The following is a 27911-nucleotide window of genomic DNA, read 5'->3' on the forward strand; positions in this document are numbered from 1 at the left end:
TATTTTCTTGGATTTTTTTCCAACCCTGTGTTTCTTTTGTTATGGCCTCTTTGTTGTCTTTATTACTCCTCTTTAATTCTTCATTCTCCTCATTTACTTCTTTTAACTGTCTTTTTAATTCTTCTATTTCATTAGTTAAGTTTTTGTTCGCCTTCTCTAGTTCTTACAATTTTTCAACTCTCTGTGCAATCTTTGCTATATTACCGAACCTAATCTTCCAATGTTCGGTCATTTGTTCAAGTTTTTCCTCTAGTCTTGCTAATCGGGAGAGGTTGGTATCCGCCCCCCCCCCTCATTAAATCCCTGGAAATTATTATCCTCACCTTCCATTGTGCTGCTCTTATCTATATTTCTAATCTTTACATTTTTGTTAATCCCATCACCAAAATCATCGGTCCTTCATTTGTTTACAAGACGCCTGGCCTCCTGGACCAAGTCCTCCCCTTCCTCATTTCCTTCCATTTCCCTCAGTAATCCCTCCCCTTCTCCTTTTTCCTCACTTTCCCATGACACCATGAGCTATCCCCTTCCTTGTAAATACAATAGGTACTTCCTGTGCGTTGAGGTCCACGAAAATTTCACTTTTTCTTCAGAACTCTAATCCTCGCCGTCCATCCAACGAAAGTGTGTGTGTGTGTGTTTGTACTCTGATGAGTCAGCATGAACAGAAACCTTGCCATTCCTTGACATCTTTCAGGGTGTGCAGTGGTCCTCTTAGTCTTGATTCTGGTTATTGCTGTCATCGCTGTCACAACCCAGAGCTCCCTAACGGACTTTGAGGCGGACCCCAGAGTGGACTGGCCCCACGTCACCACTGTCACCAGCTGTGGCATCGTCAGAGGGTATGAAGTCGTCTTTCATGGACTTTACCTACAGAGTACATGATGCCATTGCTTCCTCATCCACCCTTTCAGTTGTTATGATATCAAATGTATGGATATCTGAGTTATTGGTCATTTCCTGGTTTTATTGTTATGTAAAGGGTTGTGGTATTGTTCTAGATGTAGTCTAGGTTGATGGTGGGGAACCCTTGGCATGCATGCAAAACCTGGCACCCTAACAACTTTTTTTCTGGCACATGAAACCCAAAGCTCACCTTAAAAATGTGATTAATAAGTCTACATTTTTTTTTTTCGTATGACCATTAATAACTGCATGCTGCACTGGTTGGCAGATTGGGGCCCTGTGAGGTGAAGGGAGGGGACCCATAATCATATGTAGGCATATGATTTTACTCCATCTGCACATGATAAAATTTGGTATCAAAGATTTAGCTGATTTTGACACTCGCACATAAAAAGGTTGCCCAACCCAGGCCTAGGTTGTGCATGAGGGATTAGAGGTGTGATTTTGTGAGTGTTCACTTTCCACCTTTCGTTTTTCAGGTTAATCCAGGATGACATGTTAGAGTTCCGGGGTGTTCCATATGCCCTCCCCCCGACAGACTCCCTCAGGTTTCGTCCGGCCCACCCACCAACAGCCCTTGACCACTGCTGGTCCGGCACCTATCACGCGAACATCACCAGGCCATGCTGGGGCTACGATCAACAGGTAAACATAAGCCCCAGTGCTATGAGAGTCACCCCCCATGAAAGACCTCTGTGAAATTGATCACTGTTGTATGTTTCAAGGCTTTTCAACCCTCCTTTGGGGCAGGGTTGGCTTGGGTATGATTGGCTTGTGATGTGTTATATAAACAAAAAGCATGGCAGAGATGTTGACATGCAGGTTTTTTCCTGTTTTGTGTGTATTTACCTAGTTGTATTTTACAGGAAGTTTTCCATCCACTTAAGTAGTTTGCCCTCCATTCCTCCTGCAGTTTCTAATTTCTTTAGCAATTTCTTATGTGGCACCTTATCAAAAGCTTTTTTCAGGTCTAGAAAGGCACAATCAGCCCATCAATCTCTTTCCTGTATTATATCTATTAGTCTTCAATAGAAACACATCAAGTTTGTGACACATGATCTTCCTTGTCTAAATCCAAACTGCCTCGGAATTAATACATTGTTTTTTCCAAATGCTTTACCCATCTAATCTTGATCAATCTTTCACAAATTTTAGCTACCGTACTTGTAAGAGAGACTGGTCTATATTTTGTAGGATCTTCTTTGTTTCCCTCCATATATATTGGTACTAAATTTGCTCTTTTTCAATCTTCTGGAACTTTTCCTTCCTTCAATGAACTGCTTATTAGACTATGTATTTTGTCAGTTTGTCCCTACATTCTCTCAAAATCCAGTTTGCCATTTCATCTGGTCCATGCGATTTTCTAACATCGAGATTACTCAAGTGATTCATTATTTCATTCTTTGTTACTTCTATCTCTTTCATATGGGAACTTTCCCCTCCCATGCGATTTTCTAACATCGAGATTACTCAAGTGATTCATTATTTCATTCTTTGTTACTTGTGTCTCTTTCATAGGGGGACTTTCCCCTCCCACTGGACATCTGTAAGTTGTATGAACTCTCATAAATACTGATTTAAAATGCTTGTTCATAATTTTTGCCATTTCTATTTCCTCTGTGTATTCTGTTCCTCCTTATTGTACATACATACATACATATACCAAGGCTTTTTCCCCCTTACAAGGGGGGTAGCCAAAAAGAAAAAGGTATAAAATCATTCCCACTCATTCCATCCCTGAATACACTCCACACCCCTCCACCCTCCCTCTTATCTTAGCACCTCCTGAATGACGGGTCATCCCTGCACCTTGTCCACTGCCCTGGGTCAGAAGCAGTGTCGCAAGACACAGCACATCCACAGCAAGGCCGCTTCATTAAATCAGCGACCCCCCCTCTCCATCCCCCCATTGCATAAAATGAGAGGACGGGGAGAAATCCCTTCGGGCTGTGTCAAATTTTGCTCACACATACTACCTCACCCCCCATCCACCCGCCCATTCCACCTCATGCAATCACAACATCATCCATATACAACCATTCTCCACTCACCCCTGTCTTTTGTCCTCTCCCGTCCTTCCTCAACAGACATTCCCCTCTTCCCCAAAGCCCCCATCACCCCATCCATCCACCTCATCCTAGGACGTCCCCTCATGTTCACTCCCTCCACATCTGCCTTCCACACCTCTTTTACTAGTCTTTCTTCACTCATTCTTTCCATGTGTCCAAACCATCCTAATATTCTTTCATCAACCCTATCTCCCAACTCCTTTTCCACCCCTGTTCTCCTCCTCACCTCCTCATTTCTCACTCTATCTAGCCTAGTAACCCCCATCATACTTCTCAGACACCTCATCTCAAACACATTCAAACTCCTTCTCTCTTCCTCTCTTATGTTCCATGTTTCTGCCCCATACAGTGCTGTTGGCACAATCACTCCTTCATACAGTTTCCTCTTAGCATCCATTCCCAAATGTCTATTCCTCATTACACTCTTTAATCCACCAAGGCATTTACTCGCTTCTCTCAATCTTATTGTAGTTTTGCTAAATCTTGTTTGTTTTTCAGCTTGTTTACAAATCTATAAAATAGTTTTGGTTGATCTTCACATTTTTCTATGACATCCTTTTCATATTTTCTCTTTTCTTCTCTGCACATTTGTATATATTAATTTCTATAACCAGTATATATTTTCAAATTTTCGGGTTTTTTGTCTTTCCTCCATTTTATCCAAGCCTTATCCATTTTGTTTTTTAACTCACTACATCTTTTGTTGTACCAACATTTTTCATATCCTTTTTCTTGTTTTTGTCTTTGAACATACTTTTCCACTCCTTCCTTATAAATTTTCCATTTCTCTTCTACTGTTGTTTCCTCTTTGTATATCCTTTCCCAGTCTGCTTTTTGAAAATATTTTCTCATTTTATCAAAATTTGTTTTTCCATACATCATTCTTCCCTTTCTATATTGTTAATTTTTTCTCATGTATTTTTCTTCATTTAGTTCCAGTTCTACTAATATGTGGTCACTTTTACTTAGTGGTGTCTTATATTCAATTTTGTCCACTATTTCAGGTTCTGATGTGATTATTATGTCTAGTCTTGATGGCTCTTCCTCATTTCTATTCCTAGTATTCTCTTGTATCCATTGTGTCACTGTATGTTCTATAATCATATCAAGTAGTACATTTCCCCATAGGTCATCTCCACCTTTCACTGTCATTTCTTCCCAGCAGATTTCTTTACAATTAAAGTCACCCATTATAACTATTCTTCCTCCATCATCCATTATCTTATTTAGTGTTATCTTTGTGTCTTCTAACATATTTTTGTGTTCTCTCTCTTCCCACGAAGCCCTTTTAGGAGGCACATAATTTACCACAAACTTCCTGCTCTTCTTGTCTCTGTCCTCTATGTCCATCATGATCATTTCCAATCTATTCTTTCTATATGTAACATTCCTCACATTTATATCCTTCTTAGTCAGGAACATAACTCCACCACCTTGTTTTACTTCTCTGTTTCTAATCCAATAATTATATGCACCATGTCCTACACTGTTGGGTGGTAATGGACCTTTCAATTTTGTCTCCACAATTCCCATTATGTCAGGTTCCTTTTCCATCAGGTAATCATTCATTTCATTCAAGCCTGTTATTAATCCATCTATATTTGTGAAGGACACTTTTAATTTTCTGCTACCTCCATCCTGTTTTCTGTTTCCCTTACGTTTTTCTCTCCTATGAACCATTTCCCCACTTTCATATCTACGACTGTCCAATAGAATTTCTCTTTGTCTGACTCGTTCTCGTTTTTTTTTTTTTTTTTTTTTTCCCCTAGCCCTGATTCTTTTTGTTTTTTCTTCCTCTCCTTCCTCTTTATTCATCTCTCTTTTTATCCATACCTGTTTGTACTGTTAATTTTCTGCTAGTTTTCCTGTTTTTGATAAGACATTCTCTGCTGTTGTTTGTGACCTGAATTTAACCTTAATTGGTCTGGTCTTGTCTACATTGTATTTCTGAAGTCTCAAGTCTATATAATTCTTCAATTTCTTTCCCTATTTCCAGTTCACCTTCTTCAAATATTCTTAGTACCCTGTTCACTCTTTCTCCTCGCTTACTCTTGTAGTCCTATTTGGATTATGTTTCTCTTCCATTCCAAACATAATTATACATTTCTTTTTATCTGATAAGTCTCTTACTATATTCTCCTTCTTTCTCATCACTTTAATAACTGTGCCCTTAGTGTGTTCCTTCATCTGTTGTTTCACTATATCTCTAAATTCAATTTTGCTATTTTCCTGAACCTTTTTCCAACCACTTACCTCTTTTTCTATGGAGTCTTTACTCTCTTTATTATTATTCTTTAATTCCTCATTCTCATCCTTTACTTCTTTTAATTGTCTTTTTAGTTCTTCCAATTTATCACTCTTTGTGTAATCAGTGCAAGTGTCACAAACTTGATGTGTTTGTATTCAAGACTAATAGATATAATACAAGAAAGAGATGGATGGGCTGATTGTGCCTTCCTAGACCTGAAAAAAGCTTTTGATAAGGTTCCACATAAGAAATTGCTAAAGAAATTAGAAACTGTAGTAAGAATACAGGGAAACTATTTAAGTGGATGGAAGCTTCTTGCATGAAAGGAAAATGAGAGTGGTGATAAGAGACAAACATTCCAATTGGGATGAAGTGATTAGTGGAGTTCCACAAGGAACAGTACTGACCCCAATAATGTTTCCTATACAGTCACTATCTGAGTTACGACGTATGCGAGTTACGACCACCCTTACTTACGACCACATCTAGCAGATGTCTATTATGAGTTTACTGTACATGTCTGGCAGCACAGCGCATAAGATAGTTGTGGCAACCGGCATCGCGTACGGCAGTTATGGCAGAGATGGAAAAGTTGCTATACACGTGTTTGGAAGATAATAGGCAAAGAAATGTGAGAGTGACGTTGCAAGCAGTGCAAAGCCTACAAGTAAATTTCACATGTTGAAAGAACGTGCAGGTGAAGAATACACTTCACATGAGTTCATAGTGAGTGCTGGGTGGTTTCGTTCCTTTCGAAAGCGTTACCAGGTTCACCATGTGTTGTCGAAAGGTGAGGCTGCTAGCAGTGATGCGCCTGCAGCTAAGGCATTTATGGAAGAGTTTGATAAATTATGGATGAAGGATATTTACGTACTTACGACCATGTCTAGCTGATGCCTATTATGAGTTTACTAATACGAATACACTATAATAAGTATTTTCTTTCTTTAACTTACCATATCATATTAACAATATTAACATATTAACAATACTCTATACAACTGTAGGAGAGAAGCCAAACACAGAGTATGGGATCCAATGTATTTAACGTTTTGCCCACCAGGGCTTCTTCAGAAATAACATAGTGGACAAACATCTGACTCCTTATATAACCCGAGCTTGCGGGGAGAAACGAACATGAAACTGGGGTTAAAAAAAAAAAAAAAAAAAAGTAGAGACTGAACAACTTCACACCAGGCTAAATGACCCCCTTATGGATCAATAGCCTTAAAAAAGTCCACTATGTTATTTCAGGAGAAGCCCTGCTGGGCGCAACATTAAATACATTGGATCCCATACTCTGCGTTTGGCTTCTCTCCTACAATGCTGTTGCAGTCGTTGCTGCTTTTACTCAATGCTGTATACAAAGATAAATGTACTGTACCTATATCTCACACTTAGAATGGATTGAAATGTATGAGAAAAATAGATCTTAAAATTCACATATATTTAGAGTACATACAACAATTGAAGAATTAAGAAAAAATTATTAAAAGGAAACTACAATTTAAAAAACTTAAAAATGGTAAGCAAGGTTATATTTAATACGTGTGTGTGTGTGTGTGTGTATATATACAGGTATAGTATATACATACAGTACCTGCATACGTATATATACTGAAATACAGTACTGTATTAAAACATTAAAAAAAAAAATAGAAAAAATTATAAAAATGAAACTAAAAAGCATTGATAAATAAACAGTAAACAGCTTGTATTTAATAGTATTCAATAGAAAAAGTTATTTAAAAATGCAACAGATTGATATCATGTATCCTAGAGTAGAACCCTCGTGTCGGCCATTTTGAATAGGATCCAACTTACGACCAATCCGACTTACGACTGGTTGGTCGGAACCTATCTAGGTCGTAGCTCGGATAGTGGCTGTATATAATAATGATATAGATGAAGGAATAGAAAGTTATATGAGCTTCTTCACAGACGATGCAAAAATGTTGAAAAAAGTAAACATCGAAGAAGATTGTGAATCGCTGCAGTGATCTCAATAAAGTATGGGAATGGAGTAGGAAGTGGGAGATGGAATTCAACATTAAGGCTGCATTTCCACCGAGCGAGTCCAGGCCGATTCTCTCCAAATGTTGTTAATTTGAATGGCTAGAAGGAGACTTAGCTTGCAGCATTCTAGACTTCCCTAAGAACACTTCAACAATCTGTCTGAAATTCGTAAAGACTTAGCTCTTTTCATTTCGCCATTCAGTTTCTCAGTATATGACACGAGGGCAATTTGACTTCTGAAAATTGAAAAAACAAAAGATTGCAACTGAGACTCACCCAGTGGAAACGCAGCCTTAGAAGTGTAGTACAGTAAACACGAGCTTATCCGAACACGTTTTAACCGAATAATCGCATTAACCGAACATTTTCTCAATACGGTAGCCATCGCTTTAACCGAACATATTTGGATCTCAACCGAACATTCAAACACCCTGCCGCCTCTTCCGCCACCCCCGCGCCACCCGCAAGCTTCACCAAGTGCTCACACGGTGACAGCACACTCCATGTTTACACCTGATCGACTGTTTGGCGGTACATACATTCATGAGTCCTCTCGGTGATGATACAGTATCAAAAGCTCTCAAACATTTTCTCTTTATACTGTACTACATAGAATATGTTTATGAACTATTATAAACATTTCCATGTGTATGTTAAGTTTACAGGTACGAATATTGCAGCTGACATTACCGCATAAAACTCTACGGGAATGAAACATACAAAGTCGGATTAACCGAACATTTCGGTTAATCGGACATTTCTAATCCCCCTTGGAGTTCGGATAAGTGGAAGTTTACTGTATAATGGAATTTGGAAGAAGCAAAAAAAGATAAGTGGGATCATATACATTGGGAGAGGAAGAAATTAAAAAAAGTGGAAAAAGAGAAGGACCTAGGAGTCATAATTATGAATAGTATGCCCCATGAGAAACATATAAACAACATTTTTGGAAAAACTTATAATTTAATAACATCAGTCAAAGTGGCATTTACATACCTGGACGAAGAAATGGTGAAGAAAATACTAGTCACTTTGATAAGACCAAAATTGGAATATGCAGCGACATGGTCACCAAGTACAAAAAAATGTATAACAAAACTTGAAACAATACAAATAGCAATTACGAAATTGGCACCAACGCTCTCAGAACTATCATATGAGGAGAGGCTGGCAAAGCTTGAGCAACAGACATTGGAGCAAAGAAGAGAGAGGAGACTTGATAACTATAAATAGAATCATGAAAGGCATGGAAATTATTGATAGAGAGGATCTAACAAAATGGGATAGTAGAGATACAAGAGGTCATGGAAAGAAAATCAAGAAAGACAATTATAGAAGAGACCTGAAAAAGAACAGCTTTCCCCACAGGATAATAGACATTTGGAACAGGTTAGATGAGAATGTGGTGTGTGCAAAAATGATACACGAATTTAAAAACAGTCTAGATAAAACAAGATATGGAGACAGGACACCACAAGCATAGCTCCCCTTCCCGTAAAATACAACTAGGTAAACACACACACACAAGGAAGATCATGTACAACAAACCTGATCTGCTTCTATTTGAGACTAATAGAAATGATACAAGAAAGGTGATGGATGGGCAGACTGTGCCTTTCTTGACCTATATAAAGCATTTGATAAAGTACCACACAAGAAAGTAATAAGAAAAATAGAATCAATAGGTGGCATGAGAGGAAAATTGTTGGAATGGATGAAAACTTCCTGACTGGGAGAAAAATAAAGGTAGTAATTAGAGACAATTACTTGAATTGGGAAGAAATGATAAGTGGTGTCCTGCAAGGTTTGGTACTGGCTCCAATCATGATTGCCATATATATAGATGACATGGATGAAGGCATAGAGTGTTATATGAATTTCTTAGCAGATGATGCAAAAATACTAAAAAAAAGTAAGAACAGAGGAGGATTGTGAATCATACAGTTAGACCTGGACAAAATCTGGAAATGGACTAAAAAATGGGAAGTGAACTTCAATATCAAGAAGTGTAGTGTAATGGAGTTTGGAAAAAGTACAATTAAATATCAAGAAATAAAATTGGTGAAGAAGAAGTCAAAAAAATTGAACTCAGAAAGAGACCTTGGAGTAATAATTAGCAAAGACATGATACTGGACAAACATATCAATAAAATAGTCGGAGAAACCTTCAACCTATTAAGGTCAATGAAAGTGGCATTTGACTACTTGAATGAGGAAATGATTAAAAAAAATATTAGTTACACTAATAAGACCAAAACTGGAGTATGCAGCAACACTATGGACACCCAGTACTAAAAAGAATATAAAGAAATTAGAAAAAATACAAAGAGCAACTACAAAGTTGGCAGTAACCCTCTCCAAATTAACATACAAACAAAGGTTGTCCAAATTGGAATTACAACTGGAACAGAGAAGAGAAAGAGGAGATCTGCTGACTATAGAATCATGAAAGGAATGGAAATCCTAGATAGGAATGATTTATTAAAATGGGACAATGAAAAAACAAGAGGACATAAAAAAAACTCAAAAAGGATAACTATAGAGGAGATCTGAAAAAAATAGCTTCCCACATAGAGTACTGGATACCTGGAATAATTTAGATAAAGAAACATTGTGTGTAAACACTATTTAAGATTTTAAGAAAAAAAATTGATGCTGAAAGGTAGAAAAATGGGTCACCACAAGCATAGCTCCCTTCCCATCTAATACAACTAGGTAAATACACACACACACACAATGGGTCAAGGAAAATACCAGATATAGAAACAATGAAGAACCATCAAGACTAGACTTAATATTCACATCTGAGCCTGAAATCATGGACAAAATTAATTACAAGACACCAATTGGGAAGAGTGACCACATACTAATAGGGCTCAAACTTAAAGAACAAAATGATGTGAGAAGAAATGAGCAACATTGAGAATGAAGATTAATGTACAACAAAACAGATTTTGTAAAACTTAGAAATGGAACATATTTAAAGAAAATAGGAGGGAATAGATAAATATGTACCTAAGAAGAAACAAAAAAGGGTTTACATAACATGTTGGTATAACAAAAAGTGTAGTGATGCTAAAGATAGAAGAGAAAAAGCCTGGAAAGAAGGAAAAAAGACAAAAAAATTACCAAATGGCAAACACACACCAGACTGAGAAATGAATATGTAGATATACGCAGAGAGGAAAAAAGAAACTACGAAAAAGATATAATAGATAATGCAAAGACCAACCTAAACTATTTTACAGATATCTAAATGACAAACTAAAAGACAAACACAAAATAGTGAAACTGCATGAAGGAAATAAAGAATATATAGAAGATATAGAAATGGCTGAAGTAATGACCAGGCATTTTAGGTCTGTATTTACAATTGAAAGCTCACAAATTTGGGATGAAGGACAGTGAGAAAGATCCCCCAAAATGAAAGAAATATTGGTGACACAGAAATAAGCAACTAAATAAAGAACCTTGACATCAGAAAATCATACAGGCCCAATGGAACTGTGAACTGGATATTGAAAGAATGTATAAATGAACTAACAGACAAAATACAAAAGATAATTGACTTCTCACTCAAAGAAGGAAAATTACCACAAGATTGGAGAAATGCAAATATTGGACCAATATGCAAAGGAAGAGACAAAGAAAATCCAACAAACTATAGACCAGTATCCCTTACAAGCACATGAGCAAAAACATGTCAAAAAGTTATTAACCCCTTCAATATGGGCCAAAATCTCGCGGGCAGCATTAGCTGCCAGACGTACGATGTTGCGTCATGATACTCGCATTATAAAAAATAAAGTTACCGCTGTATTGCTTGTTCTCTTTCACCTGTGAATTTTGATAATCATAGAAAATATGATGAAGCCAGTTTACAGAGTATGGGGATCATGCAGGTACAACTACAATATATATAATCAATACGTCAACATCGGCATTCTCGCATACCCACTTGCTCCTCATGACGCCTACGTAGGCATCATCGTATCGAAGGGGTTAAAGATAAATGGATTAAACACTTGGAAGAGAATATACTAAATCCTAAACAATTTGGTTTTCAAAGTGGAAGATCTTGTACTACAAACTTAACATGCTTTTACTCAAGATTAATTAAAATAATACAAGAAAGAGACAGATGGGCAGATTGTGCTTTCTTGGACTTACAAAAGGCATTTGACAAAGTACCACACAAAAAGCTACTAAGAAAAATTGGAATAATAGGTGGAATGCAAGGAAAATTATTGGAATGGATGAAAGATTTCTAGAACGGAAGAAAAATTAGGGTAGTACCTAGAGACAAGAACTCAAATTGAGAAGATATGATGAGCGGAGTCCCCCCAAGGCTCTGTATTGGCTCTGATAATGTTTGCTAATTATATAAATGATATGGATGAAGGCGTGGAATGTTATATGAACTTCTTTGCAGATGATACGAAACTATTAAAGAGAGTAAGTACAGAGGAAGACTGCAAATCTTTTCAAGAAGACCGGGACAAAGTCTGGAAATGGAGTCAGAAGAGTGAAGTTAACTTCAACATTAAGAACTGTATTATAATGGAATTTGGAAAAAGCAAAAATAGACTATCAGGACCATACAAAATTGGGACAAAGGAAGTAAAAAAAAGTAAACTCAGAAAGGGACCTAGGAGTAACTAGCTCAAATGACATGACACCAGACAAACATGTCAACAAATTAGTCGGAGTAACTTTTAACTTATTAAGCTCAATGAAAGTAGCCTCTGACTACATAGATGAAGAAATGGTAAAGAAAATACTAGTTACACTGATAAGACCAAAATTGGAATATGCAGCGTCACTATGGACACCTAGTACCAGAAAAAACGTAAGGAATTCAAAGAGCAACGACAAAGATGGCACCAACACTTTGCAATTTGACATACGATCAAAGATTGGATAAACTAAATTTACCAACCCTGGAACAAAAAAGAGAAAGAGGTGATTTGCTAACCATTTACAGAATTATGAAAGGGATGGAAATTCTTGATAGGGATGACCTACTAAAATGGGACAGAAGAAATACAAGAGGACACGAGAAGAAACTTAACCTCTTCCATACGGTGCCGCCTACGTAGGCGGCATGAGGAGCAAGTGGATACGCGAGGCTGCCATATCGGCGTCTTGATTATATTTATTGTAGTTGTCCCTGCTAGTATTATGATGCAACATCGTACGTCTGGCAGCTAATGCTGCCCGCGAGATTTTGGCCCGGAGTGAAGTGGTTAAGAAGGACAGTTACAGAAGAGATCTGAAAAAGAAGAGCTTCCCACACAGAGTGATAGATATCTGGAACAAACTGAATGAGGAAACAGTGAGTGCTAAGACTATACATGACTTTAAGAAAAAACTGGATACGGAAAGATACAATAGCAGGTCACTACGAGCATAGTTCTCTTCCTACAAAATACAACTAAATAAATACACACACACACATATGAGCTTCTGAGCTGTCAACACCTATCAACTTGAGCTCCAAAGGCTGGCAAATAAGACAAAAATTCTCAATAGTGCAAAGAAAACAGGAGGTCTGGTTTGTATTGAATGGGAGGGGAAGCAATTGTGATTACCCAAAATAATTTCTCTTCAGTGTTAAATTGATTTAATGAGAGAAAATGCAAGAAAATAAAAATGATGATTTTGAGCCGAATATCGACTCAAAAGCAGAACCATCTAGGGGCACCATGATGAGGTCTAATGTAAACAGAGGCTTTGAAATGCCAGCGAGATTCCGACAATATATTGAAGACTCTATTTCTGGTTTTGGTAAGTACAAAAGAAGAAATTTGAGTTGAATCTTGACATAGAAAGGGAGATGAGTAATAATAGAAAATGGTGGGAGAACAAATTCATAGAACTAAGGAAGGAGATTGTAGAATCAGCAGAATGTTTAACCCAAGCTAGCAGTGAGATATCTGATCTGAAGAAAACAAATTCTGAACAAAAAATGAGCTAAAGGGATTAAAAAATTATCTAATGGAAGTTGAATGTGGAAATGAAAAGATAAAAATTAATGATACTACCAATAGTGAAAACTTAAAAGAGGTAAATAACAAAATCCAGGCAATGTCTGAAAGAATTGAAGAAAACTTAGGTGAGGAAAGTATGTAAAAGATTAAGAAATGGAATGAAAACAGAGAAAATGAAGAAACTGCTTTTACAGAAATAGTACAACAGATGCAGGAGAATGCAAAGTATACAATCATTCACATAATTAAAAAAAAAAGGCAAATTGGGTTAGAGATACAGTGGATAGGAAAGAATATTTTGTGGTATATGGACTAAAGGAAAAACATGGTCTGGTGAGGTACATGAGAGAAAAATCAGAAAAAGAAACAGCAATATCAGTTCTAAAAGAAACTCAAGATGGTGCCCAGGAAGGAAAGATATAGAAGAAGTGTATGGAATAGGACAATATTCTAAGGAAAGAAATCAACCCCTAAAGATAAAATTAGATTGCAAATGGTAGTAGAAGACATATTAGAAAAAGCAAGTACGTTGGCAAGGAGCGAACATTATAACAAGATATGGATAAAAAGAGAAATGAGTGTTGAGGAAATAGAAAGAGAGAAGACACTAAAAGGTGAAACTAAAGAAAAAACATGAAGAGAATGGAGACTGAAAGCAAGGAGTTCTATTGAAGGGTCATAGACATGAGGTTGAGAAAATGGTACATCAAAGTAAGCGAAACAAAAACAGAAAACAGGATGGAGAAGGAAAAAAATTAAAAGTGGTCTATCCTAACATTGATGGATTAATCTCAGGATTGAATGAACTAAATGGTTACCTGTCATATGAAAAACCAGACATAATGGGAATTGTGTAGACAAAATTAAGGGATCCAATACCACCTAATAGTGTTGGACACGGGTTATACAATTATTGGATTAAAAACAGAAACAAAAAATAGGGAGGAGGAATCATGTTCTTGGCCAAAAAAGTAAATTAAATGTGATGAAGGTTACTGAGGGTAAAAACAGTGTGGAAATGATCATGATAAAAGTCAAAGACAGAGACATGAAAAGTAGAAAGTTTGTGGTGATTTATGTGCCCCCAAAAACAGGCTCTTGGAAAGAGAGTGAGCATTCAAAAATATCAGATGATACAAGGCATTCATTAAATGAGATACTAAAGGATGGAGGTAACCTGGTACTTATGGGGGATTTTAACTGCAAAGAAATCTGTTGGTAGGAGATGACAGTGAAGGGTGGAAAGGATCTATGGGGAAAGGTATTACTGGACATGACAATGGAACTTGCAATAAGACAACGGGCCAATAAAAATCCAGATACAGAAGTAATGAAGAACTGTTGAGACTGGATTTAATATTTACAACAGAATCTGAAATTGTGGATAAAATTGAATACAAGACACCATTTGGAAAGAGTGACCACATATTACAAAGGATTACAAAGGCAGAGCATGCCGACAGGAGACCTTTTGATCCATAACTAGGTCGGATGCAAAATAAAAAAAATATATATATATATATATTTCATATTAATAATAAATTAAACTATAATAATGTAAAAAATAACAAATAAAATACATAAATAAATGCATAGGTATAGTTGAATAAACAAACAAACAGTTAAATAGTAAATGATTATAAATTGACATATAATTAATAATAAATGAAAATCAGACAGACAAATTATAACAAAACAAAAACAAATAATATAACATAAATTATAATCATTACAGCATCTTACTTAGGTATTTATCTAAATGATTCTTAAAGCTTCGAACTGAACTACATTGCACTACCTGTGCAGGAAGTTTTATTCCATTCATTAACTACACGGTTGGCAAAGTTGTTTCTACCTACTTCCAAATTGAATCTGTTTCCGGACAGTTTGAGACCATTGTTTCTTGTCTGATTCTCATTCAATGTGAAAATTTTGTCACTTTTGATGTTGTCAATTCCCTTTAAAATCTTAAAGACCTGTATCAAGTCACCTCTGAGTCTAAACGCTTTTTTAGGGAAAACAGATTCATGTGCTTAAGTCGATTTTCGTATGATATATTTTTGATATTTGGAATCAGTTTTGTGGCTCGCCGTTGTACTTTTTCCAGTCTGTCAATGTCTTTAATGAGATTCGGTGACCATACGGAAACAGCATATTCCAAATGTGGACGATTTATATAGCTTGTTAATGAGTGATGGACTTTTGAAATCAAAAGATCGCGCAATCAATCCCAGAATCTTATTTGCTTTCTCAGAGGCTGAAATACACTGCTTGGATGATTTGAGGTCGTTACTGATAATTACGCCGAGATCTTTTTCACTATCCACTTTTGTTAACGAATTTCTAAATAACTTGTAATCTTACTGTTATTTTTACCTATGTGCATTACCTTGCATTTACTTGTGTTAAATTTCATTAGCCACTTTTCAGACCATTGCTGTAATTGATCTAAATCTTCTTGAATATCTAATTGGTTTGAGTGATCATTTGCCACTCCGCACAGTTTTGTATCATCAGCAAATTTGGAAACAGTAGATTTTAGTCCATGGTCTATATCATTTATATATACTATGAATAGAAGTGGCCCAAGAACGGAACCCTGAGGAACTCCACTTGCAACACTTTTCCATCCAGAAGTTTTTCCATTTAAAACAACTCTCTGTTTTCGACCTTTCAACCAATTACTAGTCCAACCTAATAGGCTACCACTTATTCCATGCAAAGCTAGTTTAGTAAGTAGTCTTTCATGTGGGACGGTATCAAAAGCTTTTGCAAAGTCTAGATATATTAAATCTATATTGTTTCTTTTGTCATAATTCGAGATAACTGTGTTGGTAGAATTCGAGTAAGTTAGTCACGCAAGAACGTTTCCGTCTGCTGGCTATCATTTATCAAACGGTTACTTTCTAAATGATGTTTGATAGCATCTCTGATGATAGTTTCCATTATTTTTCCTACGATAGAAATCAAAATTATAGGCCTGTAGTTATTTGGCTTCTTTTTGTCACCTTTTTTAGATATGGGAGTAACATTAGCTAACTTTCATTCTCTTGGGACATCTCCGATATGGTGGATTTCTTAAAAATAATTTCTAATGGAACAACAATCTCATTTTTTATTTCTTTTAAGATTCTTGGATGCCAACCGTCAGGTCCTGGTGTTTTATTAACTTTGAGTTTGTCTATACACCTTTTAATTTTTTCTTTTGTTATATTTACCGTAGTGAGTAAGTTTACCCCAGACTTTTCACAGGTTTCAGTTTGGAATTCACTTTGAGGTGTTTCGTTTACGAATACCGAGCTAAAATAATTGTTTAAGATATTACACATTCCTTCATTTGAATATTCAAGTTGACCGTCAGCAGATAATAGTGGACCAATGTGATTCCTAACAACCTTTTTATCTCTAATGTAACTATAAGAGGTTGAATTTAAGGAAGAAATATATATGGAAAGAAATGAAAAGTACAGAAAAGGAAGATTAATGTACAACAAAACGGACTTTGGAAAACTTAAGAATTTCTTTCAAAATGCAAATTGGGAAAAATTTTACATTAAAGAGACAAAAGTGGAAGAGAAATGGGATATCTTGATGGAAACTATAATGAAGGAGTGAATAAATACTTACCAAGACAGAAACAAAAATAGGTGTACATTAAATGCTGGTTCAACAGAAGATGCAGTAAGGCGAAAGAGAGAAGAGACAAAGCTTGGAAAAGATGGAGAATAGGTAAAGAACCTGGAAGATGGCAAATATATATCAACTATAGAAATGAATATGTAAAAGTGTGCAGAAATGAAAGAAGAAACTACAAAAAAGACATCATAGAAAAATGTAAAGGTCAACCCAATCTATTCTATAGATATGTGAATGGTAAACTTAAAAATTAACAGGAAATGGTGAAACTATGCCAAGGGTATACAGAATACACAGAAGAACTAGAAATGGCCAAAGTCATGAACAATCACTTCAAGTCGGTTTTCACTAGAGAAAAAGTACAGCATTACAAAGAAAGTGATGTGTGATATCCTCCCATGAGGGAAATAATAACACAAGAAGAAATAATGGATCAGTTAACGAACCTTGATGTTAGGAAATTGCATGGTCCAGACGGAACTGCAAAATGGATACTATAAGAATGCAAAGAGGAACTAATGGACAAAATATACAACATAATAAGTTGCTCACTTGAAGAAGAAAAAATACCAAAGGACTGGAAAAAGCCAACATTGTACCAATATATAAAGGAGGAAACAAGGAAGAACCAACTAATTATAGACCAGTCTCCCTTACAAGCACTGTAGCCAAAATTTGTCAGAAAATTATCAAGAATAGATGGGTAAAACACCAGTAAGAAAACAATATGATAAACTCGAGACAATTTGGATTCAGACAGGAAAGATCATGTGCTACAAATTTAATATGTTCCTACTCAAGGCTAATAGATAAAATACAAGAAAGGGATGGATGGGCTGATTGTGCTTTCCTAGACTTACAAAAAGCCTTTGACAAAGTACTATACAAAAAAATTATTTAGAAAATTGGAAAACATAGGAGGGACACAAGGCAACCTACTAAACTGGATGGAGGATACCCTGCGTGGTAGAAAAATGAGAGTAGTTCTCAGAGAAAAGTGTTCAGGTTGGGAGGAGGTGATTACTGGAGTTCCACAGGGATCTGTATTGGCTCCAATAATGTTCACTATTTATGTGAATGTTATGGATGAAGATGTGGAATGTTACATGAGTTTCTTTGCAGATGATACTAAATTGTTGAGGAAAATGAAAACTGAAACGGACTGTGAATCACTACAGAAAGACCTAAACAAGGTTTGGAAATGGAGTCAGAAGTGGGAAGTGTACTTCCAACTTTAGGAAATGCAGCATAATAGAGTTCGGAAAAAAAAGAATATCAGGATATAAAGTTGGAACAAAGGAAGTAAAGAAAGTGGGATCTGAGAAAGACCTGGGAGTAATTATCTCAAATGACTTGTCCCCCTGATAAACAAATAAACAAAATTGTCGGAGTATCCTATAACTTGCTAAGATCAATAAAAGTGGCGTTTACCAATTTAGATGAAAAAATTATTAGAAAAATATTAGTCACACTAATAAGGCCTAGACTGGAGTATGCTGTGAGGTCACCCAATACCAGTAAGAATACAAAGAAAATTGAAAGAATCCAGAGAGCAACCACAAAAATGGCCCCAGCACTTTCAAACTTGTCATATGAAGAGAGACTGGCTAAATTAAAGTTACTGATTTTGGAACAAAGAAGAGAGAGAGAGAGAGAGGCGACCTACTGACCATCTACAGAATCATGAAAGGCATGGAAATACTTGATAGAGCGGACTTACTAAATTGGGACAAGAGAAACACAAGAAGACATGGGAAAAAATCAAAATGGATAGTTATAGAAGAGATCTGGAGAAGAACAGTTTTCCACACAGAGTGGTGGACTTTTAGAACAAACTGAACGAAACAACAGTGTGTGCAAAAACCATTCACGAATTTAAGAGCAAACCAGACACTGCGAGATACAAAGGCAGGACACCACGAGCGTAACTCCCCTTCCTGTAAGATACAACTAGGTAAATACACCGATTGACAAAGGTCAGAAGTGCTTCTCCATCACTCAGGTCATGGTAACATTTTCCTATTACTCAATTTATGATTTAAGAGCATTAATGGTTCAGTTAGGTTATAATAAAAAATAAGGAAATAAATAAAAAAACAGAAAATAGAATACCATGACCTGGGTAACGGCGGAGCACCCCGGACTCCCACCAATCAACACAAGATGGGGGGTTTACAATTGATCTAGTTATTGTTTTGTTTTAGTTATCTTTGTCCAGACCATCATCTAGCATTAAATAGAAAACACTAAATTTACACATAAAAATTCTAGATATGAAGTCGTGGATATATTTCTACCTTATCTAAATAATTATCACAGCTGTGACTGTGAAAATATTAAGATACATGACTACATTGCAGTAGTGGAGAACAGTTACAAAAATTCTCCTTTATATTTTTTTATCAACATCAAAATAGTATTATTAAATTGAGAGAACCCTAGAACAAAAGAAATTAAGTTCACATTGAAGTTTCATAGCATAAGGATATACTATTCTGCAATATCACCATATTCACCTTGTTTTATTTAATGGGATCAAGATTAAACATGTACATCTTGGTATGAACATATTGTTACTCAGCATGGTGTAGCAGTTTGCATTGATTTATAGAAAATAATTACATACAGTTGAGTATATTATACTCATTGAATGTATTGAATGGTACATATACATATTACCTCCCTCTGAGAGCCATTTCCTCCACAGGGAGCCGTGATGGAGGGAGACGAAGACTGTCTGCTGCTGGATGTGTTCACACCCAAGCTTGGATACGACACTCCTCTGCCTGTTGTAGTATACATAGGGGGCAATAGCTTAGGTGGTTATTCGAGAACCTGGCTTGAGCCAACATCAAAGGTGATCGTGGACCGTCACTTCGTTATGGTAATTCCTCAAATCCGCCGAGGTGCCCTTGGCTTCCTTCCACACTCCCTCTTGTCCATGAGCACTTATCCCTATGCATCAGGCAACCAGGGAGCCTCTGATCTCATCGCTGCTTTAATATGGGTTCAACATAACGTGGAGCACTTTGGTGGAGACCCTGAACGCATCACACTCTTGGGCCATGAGGCTGGGGCATCGTTGGTGTGGGCGTTGGTAGGTCGTCAGGATGCTGCACGCCTCTTCCATTTTGCCTGGATCACTGGGGCAAGCTTAGCTACACCCTCCTTGAACTGGCGACAAGCAAAGACAAATTTAGCCATAGAATCACTCGGATGCTCCGACATGGAGTGTCTATTATCCAAATCGGCAGAAGATATAATGGAAGCTATTCCATTGGCTTGGCGTCACGTGGGAACCCTGCATCACAGGGACCACACGTGGCTTGTCAAGGACGGTGTTATCCTACCCAACGTGCCTTCACCCCCGCTTGTGCCTCTAGTTATTGGTAAGTATTTACTTAAGTTAAGTGGGTATTCATGATACAGAAATGGCAATGATAATATGAATACTTAATACACTTTCATTTGACAGGGTCCACCCAGCAAGGATCCGCCGAGCGACTTCTCGACCGTCGGGATGACCTTGGTTCAAACCAATTACTTATAGAAACAATATCCCAAGCTCTGGATCATGACAGAGAGAGCAAGAATGAAGTGAGGCGACCACAGTACCGAGGCTACCCTCCTCAGGAAGTCTCGACAACCCCAGCACCACCAAACCCCAAAGTGATGCTGAGCTGGTACTCAGGTCTCTTAGACAACCCATGGCTTTTGCTGACTACCCTTGTGTCCGACGCTACTGTCACCTGTCCAGCCCTTGAAATGGCGGTGCGTCTTGCCCGGGAGGCTCAGTACAAGAAGCGCCGTCCTCCTGTGTACTCGTACTTGGCTCGCCATGCCCGGGCGTCCCACTTGGGTGGCTTAGCAGATGGGCTGTCAGATGTCGAGGCAATCATGGGTACTTACAAGCTTAGAACTAGAAGTGATGCTCGGTTTGTGAAAAATGTTCAGGACCTGTTTTTTCGTTTTATTGACACGGGGGCCCCACAGCTGCATGGGTCGACACCTGCCAACATTGGGGTGTACCTGCTGGATGACGAGGTGACGATCGAACGCCATCGATCACAGTGCCAACACTGGAGGTCATTGTCACAGCTGGCGCGCCGAGAATGAATCCTCTCTGACAGCTCAGGAGAGCTGCTTCAAGCAACACAAAGGCCTTATTGCCACTGCCATTTTTACATTGTATAAAAGCCCAATACTGAGCCTTAACCTCTCTCAACACACACAGTTTGAAACCCAAATCACTGCCATCCTTTTCCACAAGAGTGGGTTTCCTGACTGAGCACCTCTGCCTACGGACTGCTGTTGGGATTTCCTATGGGATGAGGGAGGGGATGATGATAAACTACTGAATTGCAGTGAGGCAGTTGGCTGCAATGTGAACGATTGTGATAGATTTAGTCAAGAGTTGTTTTATTTTTTTTTATTATTATTATTTATCTTTTTTTCTTTCTTTTTTTGGACTAGTATATTAAGCCTTGTTTGAAGTCATAGAGAGTAATTGCAAAGCTATTTTCCAAATGTTGATATGAAATTTCTTGTTCAGACAAATTTCCAACCCAGCCATTTTTTTAAAGTATAGTAAGCTAAATTGGTTTCAGTTGTGTACCAAATTAGTCTGTTGTAGTGCTTATTGATAATTTAAAGATACAGAGATCTTGCAGTTGCAGGAGGCTTTTGCATAAAAAAGCTTGTACAGTGTTAGATTGTTAGCCTCTTATTGCAGCTTGACAAGGAATACCGATGGCCAGTTTACCTCCATGATAAAGAGAGATAAAAAATGTTCCAGTGTTCCTTGAGCAAGAACATTTTATTGTACTCAAATATTGTACAAAGAAATACTTTATATGGATATTCATATACATATGTGTTGATGTACTGTGTACAGTATGTTTATACACATGTCATACTGTATGTATGTACTATATATGTATGCATGTATATATATATACATGTATGTGTGTGTGCATGTATTTTGTTTTTCGCCTATATTAGGTTCCACACCCTAAAGGGTTTATCCCTTATCTTCTTATGAAGACAGGCATCATATCTGCAGTGGGACACACAAGGATGGGGCAACACTTTACCACCTGAATGACAGATTGTGGAGCCTCTGTATTCTCCACTCCTAGAATCTTCTTTTTGGGAATCTTTGGGGAAAAGTTAACAGTTGAAACCTTTCTATCCTCTTTTCAAGCTTCCCTAAAAATCATAAAGTATTTGATTCAAACACAGATTCAGCCCATGCCTGGCAGAGGCCTCTTAACCACCTCATTCACATAAACATTTACATACATATGTATACACATATATCTTAGTTTATTACAAATTTTACTCTGGAGGGGTTGATAGCCTACCCTCCATAGCCATAAGGACAGCAACAGGGGGTCCTTGAATTACATCAGAGATCCTATGGACCAACATAAAGCAATTTTAGACATAAGTTGGAATTACCCTAGTCTAAAACACCCTAAAGTCATTTGTATATATTAAGAAACTGAACTGGATCATAGGAAAATGAAAGGAGAACATAATTATACATACATATACCAAAGGCTTTCCTCCCCCTTACACAGGGGGTAGCCAAAAAGAAAAAAGCATAGAAACCACTCCCACCCATTCCATCCCCTACATATTCCACTCCCCTCCACCCTCCTCCCTCCCTCTCATCTTGGCACCTCCTGGATGACGGGTCATCCCTGCATCCTGTCAACTGCCCTGGGTCAGAAGCGGTGTCGCAAGACACAGCACATCCACAACAAGGCCACTTCATTAATTCAGCGACCCCCCCTCTACATCCCCTCATGCAGAAAAGGAGAAGACGGAGAGAAATCCCTTTGGGCTGCGTCAAATTATTTCTCATTCATACTTCCTCACCCCTCCATCCCCCACCCTACCCCTCATGCATCACAGCATCATCCATACACAACCCTTCTCCATTCACCCCTATCCCCCGCACTCTCCCAACCTTCTTCAACAGACATCCCTCTCTTTTGTAATGCCCTTCTTACACCCATCCATCCATCCCATCCAAGGATTCCCCCTCATGGGAATAAACACCTTGTGAGATCGAAACCTTTATTAGTACTACGTTTCGCTTGTTACAGCTTTTTCAAGTACAGACATGACACACACTCTGAGCACATATAAGCCAACAGGGAAGGAACTGGGAGAGGTTATCAGGGAGGGGTGGGTGGTAGGTGGAGGGGGACGGGTGGGACTTGGTGGAGACAAAGGAGGACATTTCGGACAGTTTGTTGAAGTGGACTAAGGGGGACATTTCATACATTTATTTAATGCGGGTAACAGATGGATTATAGGAGGGGCGATGTTAAACATGCCTCTGTTCTGCTCAATGGTTTTGAAGCTTTGAATGGCGGCCGCTTCGAGGCATTTTCTCCTCATCCTATCTGGTTCACTAAACAGAAGTTCTGCGTTATCCCAATCCATCAGGTGGTCGTTGGTGTTCCGGTGGATAACAACGACCACCTGATGGATTGGGATAACGCAGAACTTCTGTTTAGTGAACCAGATAGGATGAGGAGAAAATGCCTCGAAGCGGCCGCCATTCAAAGCTTCAAAACCATTGAGCAGAACAGAGGCATGTTTAACATCGCCCCTCCTATAATCCATCTGTTACCCGCATTAAATAAATGTATGAAATGTCCCCCTTAGTCCACTTCAACAAACTGTCCGAAATGTCCTCCTTTGTCTCCACCAAGTCCCACCCGTCCCCCTCCACCTACCACCCACCCCTCCCTGATAACCTCTCCCAGTTCCTTCCCTGTTGGCTTATATGTGCTCAGAGTGTGTGTCATGTCTGTACTTGAAAAAGCTGTAACAAGCGAAACGTAGTACTAATAAAGGTTTCGATCTCACAAGGTGTTTTTTCTCACAGTCTTGTCGGCTTTTGCCATTGTGATTCATTCCCCCTCATATTCACTCCTTCCACCCCCACCTTCCACACCTCTTTTACTAATCTTTCTTCACTCATTCTTTCCATGAGTCCAAACCATCCTAATACTCTTTCATCAACCCTATCTACCAACTCCCTTTCCACCCTCGTTCTCCTCCTCACCTCCTCACTCTATCCAGCCTAGTAACCCCTATAGTTTCACTCAAAGCCAGCACATCCATCTTCTCACAAATATACTGCCTATCTCTTCCCTTTTACTCTCATCTGTACCACATACATGCACATTAAAAGACCCAAACCTTAGGGTACTGGTTGGAAAACTCCCAGATCCTCTTATGCCTTTTCTTTTTTTTTTAGGAATGTACCCTTTGGGGCTACAGGTAGAAGGACTCCTAACCCCATCCCCCTTCCCATTTTTTGTTGCCTTTTATGACTCAAGTGGGAAGACTTGGTGGTAGTATTCTTTTCCCCCACCACAGGGTAGGCAAAAAAAGGAAATGAATATTCAGAGAAATGGTACAGGATAGTAACAAGGGGTTGGGGGACAGCATAATGGAGGGACAGTCGTAGTATAAAAGCGTCATCATTTCTCTATCAACAGAGTTTTCCTCTATCACAAACAAAATGATGTGTGGCTCTGGTCCGTAGGGGCACCCCATATAGACCCTTAAGTATCAACTGCATGTTACTTTGCCACAATAACATGCAACCAATACCTCAGACGGGGAGAACATAATTATAATATAGAAAATTACAAAAATGAAGCTAATAAAAAAATGAAAATGAGAACAGTCCCCAAAATGACAAATAGAAATATATTCTGTACCACCATAAAGTCAAAATGAGGCATGTTGAGGACCCCCTGTATAATATAATATACATACATATACCAAGGCTTTTTCCCCCTTACAAGGGAGGTAGCCAAAAAGGAAAAGGCATAAAATCATTTCCACCCATTCCATCCCTGAATACACTCCACACCCCTCCACCCTCCCTCTTATCTTAGCACCTCCTGATTATTTTCCGAGTTGATAGAGAGCCTGACTGGAGGAGTGAAGGTTTCCTTTAGTTACATCCTCAAGTGGTTATCAGGAAGGAAAAACAGGTTCTGTAGAATACAAGCAGTAAGTTTTCCCTACCCCTGGTCCTGGTAGGCATATGAAACTTGTCTTCACATTGCATGTAGTTGAAATTACAATGTTCACATATACATATGTGCATACACACACGTGCATATATATAAATATATGTAATGTCCAATGGCAAACTCCTGTTAGTTGTGAACTCACGATAAAGACGCAGAGAGAACTATTACATGTGAGGTTAGATGCCCAGTGAAGTCTCATTGTTCAAAGCTTGCCAGTATCTTCATCTCCACCCTGCTGTGCGACCCCAAGGAGCTAGTATCCAGTCTTTGGGATAGGTCTGAGCTCACTCACAGTCATATTCCTCAACAGTCTTCCTGCATTTACTTATATATTTATTTATACATATTTTTCGGAAAGGGAGAGCAGCATAATGACATCTTGTCTCCATTTTCTATTCTAAAGCGGTGAGAGAAACAAGCCCAGGCCCTGTAGGCATGCCAAAGATGTTCCAGACTTATCACATGTACATACAACAATACTTTGCAACAATAGCTGTTCATGGATTCACAACACTAATATTTTGTCAGCAGCAATAGCATTTCTATCCTTTGGGACTAGAGCACCAAAGAGATAGCCTTGAAAGGTTGTACAAGAGTTGACCACACTAATAGATACATCACAATACACCATAGACTGAAACTGTTGTTTGCATGTGCACATTCCAACACTGAAAAACACTCCACAACAAAATGAACACAGGTTAAACTTACTCCAGATTAGCATAAATGTCATAAAGCACAAATATTTGAAACTACAAACCTTTCTACACAAACACAACATGTATAAGCCAACAATACAGGAGACAAAGCTCATGCTACATTATAGGTAAAAAGGGATCACAACACCAGAACCCTTTGTATTGATACACAAAAACATGTATTTCTTCAACAAAGCAAGATAAATTAAACAGAATAATGCACTCCTTATGTAAGGATGAGAGATACCTGAAAGTTCACAAAATTGTTCACTGCTGCGGTTGCTAGTGACTTCAATAGTACTTGTATAAAAAACTGCTGCCAAAATGTACCTTGTACCTATGTATATATTTCATCTTCATCGTTTTCATCTACAAAGAAGGTTGAGGACCTAACTACATTAGTGGGTTTATCTAAACTTCAGAACCAAAGAAAATGGGAGTGTGGGGCTACTTTTGTATGATGTGTGTAATCATCATTGGCGCAAATTCCCCTGGCTGGAACCCCAGAGCCCTCTGGGAATAAAAGCTGGTGCACTGTCCCATGTTGTATTAGTGTGGGTCTGTTTGTATGTCGTCGGTTAGTAGGAGGGAAAGCAGTCGTTCGTTATCTCTTCATGTGGAGGAGAGATCTTGGGCCCATTCCAGAGACCGAATATCAGCCTGGTGCCGCACCTGTAGATGAAGACAAGGGTGTTGGTGGGCTTTGAAGATGGGTAGCAGAGTGCTGATTATCTCTGACGTCTGCCTTGCAAAACCACTACTTCCAGGTACCTGTCTTTGGTTCCATATGTATGTGTGTGTGCATGCGTACATGCATACACCTAGTGTATACATGTGTGTGTACACATATACGCATTCTGTACACTGTACACGCACTCATCTACATTCCCTTGTTTTTTTTCTAGCTTAATAATATGTTTGTCTGTATATTGGAGCTGATTGATATGAAATATATCTTAATTGGGCTTCTGTAATGGGAACAATGTTATTTTTATTCAGTAACGTTGGTGAATGTTAATAATTGATCGTGGTTGTATTGTAGAAACTCTTCACTTTATTATTTATGTAAAACCAACCAACAAATTTAATTGTATCCACATTTGTTCACGAATGTAAAAACAGTAATTCCAGCAATAACCGAAATTACAAGCAACTATCTTTTTAATTAAATTTAATTTTCTGTGTTATTCCATTTTCATAAGTACAATCATCCCCAGCAATTGATGTATTCTAGTTTCAAAAGTTTTTCATTCAAGACATTTAGTATTTTCTACTTCTGACCCAACCATTTTGAAATTTCGAACTATACTTTTTTGTCGTCTTATGTGTGACCATGTGAATCATCGTTATACTTTTTGAACATCTAATACTTATTTTTGAAGATTTACGGCTTGTTTTTGAACCTGCATTTTTTCATTCTAGTGTAGATATGTGATCACAAGATTCTGTTTAAAAAAAATCAAATCCACAAGACTATACTCGGTGCATCGAAAACTGGCCATTAGGGCGGAGCACGGAGATTCCCCGTGTTGCCACATATAATTATCTTATAATTCTATTTTATTTTAAACTTTATTTTATGATTTTATAATGTTGCCACATATAATTATATTATAATTTTTTGTCACACACCACCACTGAGGTATAAATCAAAGCAATGTTTTCTATACAAAGGTTTCGTTTCCTCGATTCGTGGACATGGCATATGTGCGGGAGAGAGCGACGTTGCCACTCTATCCCTTCTCTGGCCACGCCCCCACACTGCATTCAGAAAACATTGCATCCACACGCACGTTCTCGCCATGGATAAATATATATATATATATATATATATATATATATATATATATATATATATATATAGAGAGAGAGAGAGAGGGCGGGCGGGCGGGTGGGTGGGTGGGTGGGCGAGCCGTGCGGGCCGTGTTATCTGTTGAGATGTGGCCAGTTCTCGTTGCGTCTACTATAGTCTTCAAGATATCCAAAACTATTTACATATTAGCACGAATACACAAAATTCCCATACCCCACTAGATGTAGGGAATATTTTACAATATAAATTTACAATTGTATTTTTACAATATCTTACAGTAAAGGTGGCAGCACACTAGAATAGCATGCTACTTGCTTTTGCTATTTCGTTTGAATAGAAACGACTTGGGTTACAATATTCTAGATTTCCGTAAGAATATATCAACAAGGTGTCTAACATTTGTATATGTATAACTTCTCCTTAATTCGTAATTCAGCTTCACTATGACGCAAGAATAATTTGACAT

At 37.9% G+C, this 27911-nt stretch overlaps 1 protein-coding gene across 2 annotated transcripts in view; it reads left to right on the plus strand.

The window, feature by feature from the left end:
• Window positions 1-22929, plus strand: part of LOC143029730 (neurotactin-like) — a 57586-nt gene extending 34657 nt beyond the window's left edge. For both annotated transcript variants that reach the window (XM_076192606.1, XM_076192605.1), the window contains 4 exons: window positions 698-842; window positions 1386-1551; window positions 19573-20254; window positions 20341-22929. In XM_076192606.1, the coding sequence (XP_076048721.1) occupies window positions 698-842; window positions 1386-1551; window positions 19573-20254; window positions 20341-20981 (1634 nt within the window). In that variant the 3' untranslated portion in view covers window positions 20982-22929. The remainder of the gene's footprint in view (window positions 1-697; window positions 843-1385; window positions 1552-19572; window positions 20255-20340) is intronic.
• Window positions 22930-27911: the final 4982 nt, after the last annotated feature.

This window comes from Oratosquilla oratoria, chromosome 11 (assembly GCF_046742065.1).
Source record: "Oratosquilla oratoria isolate Oo_2021 chromosome 11, ASM4674206v1, whole genome shotgun sequence".
Taxonomy (NCBI): Eukaryota; Metazoa; Arthropoda; class Malacostraca; order Stomatopoda; family Squillidae; genus Oratosquilla; species Oratosquilla oratoria.